Genomic DNA, 9,730 nt, shown 5'->3' with positions numbered 1-9,730 from the left:
CCACACCACCAATTTGCTGGTTGTCATACTATGGTGGTTGTGTGTTGCTGTGATGCTGAAGTAAGGTCACCGGTATTTCAAATACCAAGAGGTGTTGGACAGATTTCAGTAGAACTTCCAGACCAAGACAGACTAAGAAGGACCCAGCCACCCACTTCCAAAACCATTGGCCACGAAACTCTATGAATAGTAGCAAAACATTGTCTGATACAGCACAGGAAGGAGAGAGGATGGAGGCAAAAACACCAGGCAGGATTCCACTCTGCAGTACACAAGGTCATTAGAAGTTAGAATCGACTTGATGGCCTTAATAGTAATGATATTTTATTACGAAATTTAAACCTCTGTTCATAATTGGTGTTGGGCTGTACAATAACGGTTTAAAAATAAATGAAAACTTCTTCAAAAATATAATAAAATACCACTGAAACTGAAATAACCTGACAAGATATGAAAACATCTAAATATACATCAGTATTTTATCTAAGAACAAAATTAACTACCATAGCTTTGTTAAAATAGCACTGTGTTTAAATGCACTACCATTTTACCAGTCCAGCAAGATTCTCCTATTCACCTTTCCCATAATAAGGGTTTAAATTTGGACAAATCATTAACATTTATCTGCCTCTTTTCTCTTTATCTTTTCAATGAAAGACTAGTTCTGACATTCTCAAGAATTTATGAAGAATACAAGGTAACTACATACATGACGTTATATAGTGATCCATATTCTCTGAAAGATCTTTCAGTGTTAGACATTCAACTCTCAGAAACCTCTTCGAAAGGAAAAATTATAAATACTTATTTTCCAGTGGGAACTAATGTAAGCGGAGAATATTGAAATTTCAGTTGACGTGATACCTAGAGCTCATGCCTCATTTTCCATGCAGGAATCTCTGGCTCGGAAGATGCGTATCACTCCCTGGGATGAGACAGAATGGCCACCAGGGATTTGGTGATAGGAATGATGTTTTTATTACAGACTGTCTTTGGAATTCTGGGGAATTTCTCTCTCGTTTACCATTTTCTCTTTCTCTACTTCACAGGACGCAGGTTTAGGCCCGCAGATTTGATTGTCAGCCACATGACACTAGCCAATCTCTTAGTTATTTTTTCCAAAGGAGTCTCAGAAACTATGACAGCTTTTGGGTTGAAACTTTTCCTCAATGATATTGGATGCAAACTTCTTTTCTATGTTCACAGAGTGGGCAGGGATGTGTCCATTGGCACCACCTGCCTCTTGAGTGTCTTCCAAGTGATTGTGATCAGTCCCAGGGATTCCAGGTGGGCAGAGCTTAAAGTAAAGTGTCCCCAGTACATAGGCACTTGCAGCATCCTTTGCTGGATCCTGAACATGATGCTGAATATTTTGGTTCCTTTTCACATAACTGAGAAAAGGATCAAGGCAAACATCACAAAGAAAATGGATTATGGCTACTGTTATACAGTATTTTACGGCAAAATTACAGAGTCACTCTCTTTGCTATTGGTATTATTCCATGATGGTTTCTGTTTGGTGCTGATGGTCTGGGCCAGTTGCTCCATGGTTTTCAAACTGCACAGCCACAAGCAGAAGGTCCAACATATTCATAGGAACAATCTCTCCCCCAGATCCTCCCCTGAGACCAGAGCCACCCAAAGCATCCTTGTCCTTGTTTGCACCTTTGTATCTTTGTGGACTCTCTCCTCTGTCTTCCACATTTGTTTGACAGTTTTTAACAATCCAAGTTTGCGGCTGAAGAACATTTCTACACTGATCACTGCATGTTTCCCAACTGTCAGCCCCTACATTACCATGAGCCATGACTCCAGAGTAGCTGGGTTCTGCTTTGTTTAGAATGAAATATGAAATTCCCTAAACTTATCACAAATATGTAAATTATACGCATATTCACAATGGTTAGTTGTTTATTCATTAATCGCTTTCAGTGTGTAAGCACATTTATGAAATATCCACGTGACAAGAGAGTCGTAAACAAGTTAGACTGAGCTTCTGTTCCAAAATAAATAACAACACCGATAGCAATAAGTTGTGTGATATATTTATCAAATTTAATATATATGTAATTGAAACTTTATTCATGTTTCCAGTGGAGGAGTTGAGAGTCTACGTAGTGTTAAAATAGTGGTTCTAGAAACAATCTTGAGATTATGGAGAAGGTTTTAAGAGTGTACTTTCAATCTGATATAATAAATTTTCAGGACATATTACATATAGGATTATAGAAAAAGTTCAGTAAAACAGAAAAACCAATGAGATTGTCGTTCAAGAAACTGGAGGAAGGAAAATTCTCCCACAGAAAATTGAAGGACATGGAGTTAAGCAAAGGGTATACAGTTTCAGAGATTAGACGCATTGAGCAACAACGGTGAGGTTTATGCATTCCATGCTTAGAGAGAACACAAACATATGAGATAATTTATCACAGAGAAGGATAGTATACTTGAAAGATTTTCATGTAGAATTGGTCATGTTGAACTGAATCAGAAAAATGAGGTTACAAAAATGTCTTTCTGCTTATTTTTAAATGACATCAAGTAAATGTTAGCTACTAAAATGCATTCTGTCTGGGAAAAATGCCGTGCACATTTAGATCAATTCAAGGTAGAATTTTCTGTTATGGGAAGATGCCAACTGGGCATTTTGGCAGAATAGAGTCCAAGGAGCACTCTCATGTCTTTAAGTTGAGGAAATAAAGGTGTGGTTGAGCCTTAAATTGATCATGAAACAAAGAAGGAATAGCAACTTGCAGGGGTAAGTCACGAATTCATATTTTATATGTGTCAATTTGGGCCCGTGGATATTCAAAGGAATAAAATGGATATTTCATCAATTTTAGATGTTTTAGAAATACTTTTAGTATAAGTCTCTCCATATTTACATTATAAAGCAGATACAAAGACGTAGGGTTTCAAATATTTGAAAAACAAGGAATTATTTTGACCTAATGGATATATATTGACCCTTCTGCTGAAAAAACGGAGAAAGATATTTTAAGCTCACATGATTCACTTTGAAATATTTACATACGTATTAGACATCAAACAATATGCTTCTGTGTGTATATACACATACGTATATATTTGTATATATACTCATATATGTTGGCATATCTGTGCATGTGTATATACACATATATTTCTGTGTATCTGTGTGTTTATATATGCATATGTATAAATATGTAACATGCCAAATTATTTTTAGTTTTCATCCATAAATAACATTGGAGACATAAATTAAGAAATAAAAAAATAAGACTAATTACCGTAATTATAAGCTACTTCAGCACTGAAGTCTTGTCTATCTGAATTAAATATTTATATATATATATATATATCCATCTGCCAGTGCTAGTTGTTCAGTTGGTTACATTTCTGTATTTTTCGTTTTCTATATAAATCTTTATATTTTAGGTGTATCTCTTACAATATCCAACTGAATATGCTAAAAAATATTTGACCATATTAGGAGACATCTTTAAGGTGACGATAAAAGTGGATATATTTGGGAATGGATTCCTCTATTTTTCAATCCTCCTCATTGCACCTATTCTATTTTCCCATTCTTGCCTATTTAACTTTTTCTCTATCAATAAATTAAAATAACTTTATATTTTGCCCCTTTATAGTTAGGATAATCAATTGGTTGAAATTACATGGAATGCATTTTTCTTATTTGTGAATTTAATCCTTATATTTTAACTCTATTGCTTGAAACAGTAACCAATTGAATTTAGCAAATTGTGCTTAATTTTAACAAGAGTAATTAGTCTAATTATTTATTTAATTAATTATTATTATCTTTTTCATGAGCTAACATCTGTTGGCAATGTTCCTCTTTTCGCTTGAGGAAGATTGTCACTGATCTAACATGTCTGTCGATCTTCCTCTATTTTGTGTGTGAGATGCTGCCACAGCATGACTTGATAAGAAATGTGTAGGTCTGCACCTGGGATGCAAACCTGTGAACCCCAGGTTGCCAAAGCAGAGTGCATGAACTTAACCACTGCACCATGGAGCCGGCCCCTAGTGTGGTTATTTGTAATACGATAACAGTTACATTGGGGATTAGATTTAGCAACTTACTGCCTGGTCTACTTTACACCTGTTGTATGTTCCTGGTTTTTCTGTCTAAACATTTCCATATTAATTTTTTAAATACTTCTACATTTTACTTCATTTGCTTGGAATTTATACAATCAATATCTTTTCATTTTTAACTGAGCTATGACAGCATACTGTGAAATATTAATCAGAATGTGGTTATGTAATATATTTAGCATCCTCCTAGACAGTGTGATGGCAATCCAACAATAATCTAATTTATTCCAATTCTTTTATTGTTCATCTATATTTGAAAATTTATGTCACATAAATGTAGGGCTCAATGGAATTTCACAAACTGAACATAATTCTGTGCTCAACAGCCAGATTTAAAAAAAAAAACAGGATATGGCAGCATTCACCACAACTTTTTTCCATCAAGCAGTCAATACTTCCGCTGAGTAAACAATATCCTGACATCTAATAACATAGCAGTCTTTCAGCCTGTTTTTAATTGTATGCAACTCAAGCAATATGGCATTAATTTGCTTATTTCCTTTTTGTCTGTGTTATTTAAGAATTTATCAGAGCTGTCTATCAAATAATTAATTTAATCATTCTTCCATTGATGTTCACTTGAGCGATTTTTAGTTTGGAGCTCTTAGAACTAGTACTCATATGTAAATTCTTTTCATTTTGAGAGTCACTTTAGTAAAAGTCTTGGAGACATATATATGGCAGTGGAACTTTTGCCTGTATCTTTGCATATGCAGTTTAATTACATGCTATGAAATATTTTCCAGAAGGCTTTTTTATTAACCAATTTTCATTCCTATGAGCAGGGGACAAAATTCCTAGTTTATCCACATCATGCCAACACCTGGTGTGTTCAGTCATTTTCATGTTCATATTCTCGTTGGTGTGTAATGTTTCCAGATATGAGTTTTATTTGTATTTTTTATTACTACTGAATTTGAATATCTCTTCACGTGTAAATACAGTTTGAGTAGCTTTCTGAAAAAAATTATCCTTTGGTATATTTTTGCCACTTTTCTATTGGGTTTCTTTTTCTTGTTGATTTGTAGAAATTTTCATGTATGCTGAATGAAAGTCTTTTCCTGGGGTGCTGTCTTTTAATGAGCAACAGCTCTTAATTTAACTATAATCTGATAGTAGTTTCTTCTATTATGGTTCATGGTTTTTGCTCAGTCTATTACGCGAGGAGGCAAATTGGGCATGTTAGCGAGAAACAGGTTCCATGGTTCACTCTCATGTTTCTAGGTGAGGCAGTAAGTTTACAGCTGGCCCTTGCACTAATCTTGGAAACAGTGAGAGAATAGACATTTGGAGGAATTAGCCATGAAATCATTTCGTGTATGCGATGTTTTTGGTGTACGTGTTCTCAAACGAGTGAAGTGACAATTTCTTAAATTTAATGAATATTTTAATATAGCTTTCTCTCAATTTTAATTAATCTTTTAACCTTTTAATGGTGTTTACACTATAAAGCTGATGCACTCTATTAAGAATTCAAAATTGAAAACTAAAATAATTAGTTAGATCTAATGCATCTGTATTGAATCTTGTGCCACAAAATAGGGAAGCGCATATTATTTCTTTTTTTTTTAAGATTTTATTTTTTTCCTTTTTTCTCCCCAAACCCCTGCGGTACATAGTTGTATATTCTTCGTTGTGGGTCCTTCTAGTCGTGGCATGTGGGACGCCGCCTCAGCGTGGCTTGATGAGCAGTTCCATGTCCGCGCCCAGGATTCGAACCAACGAAACACTGGGCTGCCTGCAGTGGAGCGTGCGAACTTAACCACTCGGCCGCGGGGCCGGCCCCAGCACGTATTATTTTTAAGTTCACATGAGAATGTTAGACTGTACAACACACATTAAATCGCAAAGTAAGAAAGAAATATGTGTGAGTGTTTATGTTTGCGCATGTTTGTAATATGTTTCTCTCTATATATGTGTGTATACACATGTACACATATGAAATATGAATATGCATAAAATCAATCAAATTTTGCCTGTTTTCCATCAATCAATATTTTGGGAAAAGTGAATTATGTAATGAAAAGTGAGAGGAAATTATGTAAAAACTACTAATTGCAATACTAACAAATTGGTTTAAGTTTAAAGTATGTTATGGACTTAATTATGTCCTCTCAAAATTTGTATGTTGAATCCCCTATCCCTAACATGACTATACTTGGTGATAGGGCCTTGGAATTGGCAAGTATGATCAAATGAAGCCATAGGGTGGAGCACTAATCCTGGAGGAGTGGCATCCTCATGAGAAGAAGGGACACTAGCTTCCACATGAACAGAGACGTGGCCATGGAAGACTCAGGAAGGAGACAGCTGTCTGCAAGCCAAGGAGAGACGCCTCAGGGGATCTCAACTCTGCCAGCACCTTGATCTTGGACTTTCTGCCTCCAGATTCGTGAGAAAATATATTTCTATTATTTAAGCCTTCCAGCCTATGGTATTTTGTATAGCAGACTAATACCGAGTCTCTTTATCTGATATTTCTATCACCATGCTACTTGTTTAATTGTTTATAGTTACATGGAATGTATTTTTCCTTTTTTCTAATTTAATCCATATATTTAGATACATATCTTTAAAAAGTAGCCAACTGAATATACTGAAATATGTTTGACATTAACAGAGCAATTAGTCCATTTATGTTCAATATAATAAAAAATATATTTCAAATCAAACTTACCAATTTATCATATGTTCTTCATCACACCTGTTTTATGTTCTTCATTGTTTATTTAACTTCTGTATTATTTTAAAAATAATTCTGTATCTTATGACTTCTACTTCAACGTAGTCTATTCGTTATGCTGTAGTTTTAGTCTTTAAACTATAGCCTCCTGTTAACAACTATCAGAGCGTTGTTATTTAATGCACGTAACCTCCACCTGGACGACGTGGTGGCAATCCAGCAGTGCTCTGTTACCCTCTTCCCAGATTGTATTTTTCATTGTTGATCCATACTAAAAAAACAAATTAATGTCACATGCAGCACATAAATGTGGAGCTTAATAAACTTTCACAAAGTAAACATATTTGTCTATGTAACACATGTGTCACAAAACATAATCCTCTCAGCACCCTCCCCACCAAAGCGACATTTTGCTCTTTCACAGTCACTACCTCTAAGGTTATACAGTATTCTTATATCTAAGAGCATATGTTAACATTTTGCCTCTTTTTTTTACTTTTATGTAAATAAAAAAAGTGTTCCCTTACTGACTTTTAACATTGTCTTTTCTTATGTTGTTTACTAATTTATCTGTATTGTTGCATGTTGCTGTGATTTATTCATTAACGTTGCTGTATATTACTCTAGCGCTCGGATATCAAAGCATTAATTTCATCATTCCACTGTGGATGTTCATTTGAGTATTTTCAGTTTGTGTCTATTAGTAACTGTACTGCTATGTAAATTCTAGACATTTTCTTAAGTGACTAATGTACGGATAAGAGTTTTGTATCTATATATATATATGTTAGTGAAATTGTTGGGCCGTAGGTTCACATCAGCTCAAATTTATTAGAGTGTTCTCATGAGCCATGACTCCAGATTATCAAGGCTCTGCTTTTCTGGGGAAATAATATAAACTCACCTAAACTTATCATAAATTTGTAAATTGCATGTATATTTATAGCGGTTCACTGTTTATGTGTTAATTCCCTTCAGGATTAATCAAATTTATCAACTTTCACATTTAGAGAGTATAAGTCATACCATTCTTCTCCAAAATAAACAATAAAATGAATATTAATTCTATGTAAAATGTTATATAGTTATCATCTTAATGCTTATGTAATTCAGATTTTCTTAATGTTTGCAGTGGAAGAGTTCAGAGTCTATGCAATATCAAAGCGGTGGTTCTTGAAATAATCTCCAGATTATTTCAAGAGAAATCTGGAGAAATATTTGAGAGTGTAACTTTCAATCAGATATATTTAATTTTCACTGACTTTAGCTATTTATGTGATAGTAGGATATATTCCACAAGATAGAAAAACTATATGTGATGTTCATTAATAAACTGAAAAAAGAAGGATTCTTCCTCACAATATTGAATAGCATGGAGTTTAGTTCGAGAGTAAATTAGGTTCAGGGTGTAGAAGGATTGAGTGACAAGCATGAATTTTGTATGTTACATCTTTGGCGAGATGTAGTCATTTAAAATATGATATTCTGAGGGGAGATTTTAAAATGTAGAAAGGACCAGATTGACCGACAGTACACAAAGAAGAGCGCAAGAATGTGTTTGCTAATTGTTAAAAGGCCTCAGGTGAGGGTTATCCATTAAAAAAATGCATGCTGACTGGCATAATTGACGTTGTTTGGGGGAAGCATAGTAGGTTGTTTTTCATATTACGTGAAGAAGCCAGTTGGGCATATTAGCAAGGAACTGGTTCCATGGCTCACTCATGTTTCCCAGGTGAGACAATAAATTGATGGTGAAGCCTTCCATTAATCTTGTAGCAATGAGAGAATAGGCATTTGGAGGGGTGTCACAAACTCATTTTTTTTTTATTAAGATTATGATAGATTACAACCCTGTGAGATTTCAGTTCTACATTATTGTTAGTAATGTTGTGGGCACACCATTTCACCCTTTGTGCCCTCCCCCCACCTCCACCCCCCTCCTTTTCCCTGGTAACCACCGATCGGTTCTCCATGTCTATATGTTAACTTCTACCTATAAGTGGGGTTCATCTTTCTCTGTCTGGCTTATTTCGCTTAACATAATACCCTCTAGGTCCATCCATGTTGATGCAAATGGAACAATTTGGTCCTTTTTTATGGCTGAGTAGTATTCCATTGTGTATATATACCATATCTTCTTTATCCAGTCGTCAGGTTCTGGGCATTTAGATTGGTTCCACGTCTTGGCTATTGTAAATAATGCTGCGATGAACATAGGGGTGCATGGGATTCTTGGGATTGATTTCAGATTCTTAGGGTAGATACCCAGTAGTGGGATGGCTGGGTCATAGGGTATTTCTATTTTTAACTTTTTGAGAAATCTCCATACTGTTTTCCATAGTGGCTGCACTAGTTTGCATTCCCACCAACAGTGTATGAGGGTTCCTTTTTCTCCACAACCTCTCCAACATTTGTCACTTTTGGTTTTGGATATTTTTGCCAATCTAATGGGTGTAAGGTGATATCTTAGTGTAGTTTTGATTTGCATTTCCCTGATGATTAGGGATGATGAACATCTTTTCATGTGTCTCTTGGCCATACTTATATCTTCTTTGGAGAAATGTCTGTTCATGTCCTCTGCCCATTTTTTGATCGGGTTGTTTGTTTTTTTGTTGTTAAGCTGTGTGAGTTCTTAGTATATTATGGATATTGATCCTTTGTCGGATAAGTAGCTTGTAAATATTTTTTCCCAATTAGTGGGCTGTTTTTTTGTTTCAATCCTGTTTTCCCTTGCTTTGAAGAAACTCTTTCGTCTGATGAAGTCCCATTTGTTTATTCTTTCTATTGTTTCCCTCATCTGAGGAGTTATAGTGTCCGAAAAAGTTCTTTTGAAACTGATGTCAAAGAGTGTACTGCCTATATTCTCTTCTAGAAGACTATTGTTTCAGGCCTAATCTTTAGGTCTTTGATCCACTTTGAGTTTATTTTGGTGTGTGGTGAAAA

The 9,730-nt window shown here is 35.0% G+C and overlaps 1 protein-coding gene across 1 annotated transcript; it reads left to right on the top strand.

Moving 5' to 3' along the window:
- Positions 1–940: 940 nt before the first annotated feature.
- EQUCABV1R916 (vomeronasal 1 receptor equCabV1R916) lies at positions 941–1,840 on the top strand. Its single transcript, XM_001494791.4, has one exon. It carries the CDS (start codon positions 941–943, stop codon positions 1,838–1,840), a length of 900 nt encoding a protein of 299 aa, XP_001494841.4.
- The last annotated feature ends 7,890 nt before the right edge of the window (positions 1,841–9,730 follow it).

This window comes from Equus caballus, chromosome 10, assembly GCF_041296265.1.
Source record: "Equus caballus isolate H_3958 breed thoroughbred chromosome 10, TB-T2T, whole genome shotgun sequence".
Classification (NCBI taxonomy): Eukaryota; Metazoa; Chordata; class Mammalia; order Perissodactyla; family Equidae; genus Equus; species Equus caballus.
Note: the sequence above shows the minus strand (reverse complement) of the source record. Positions and strands in the feature narration are given on the sequence as shown.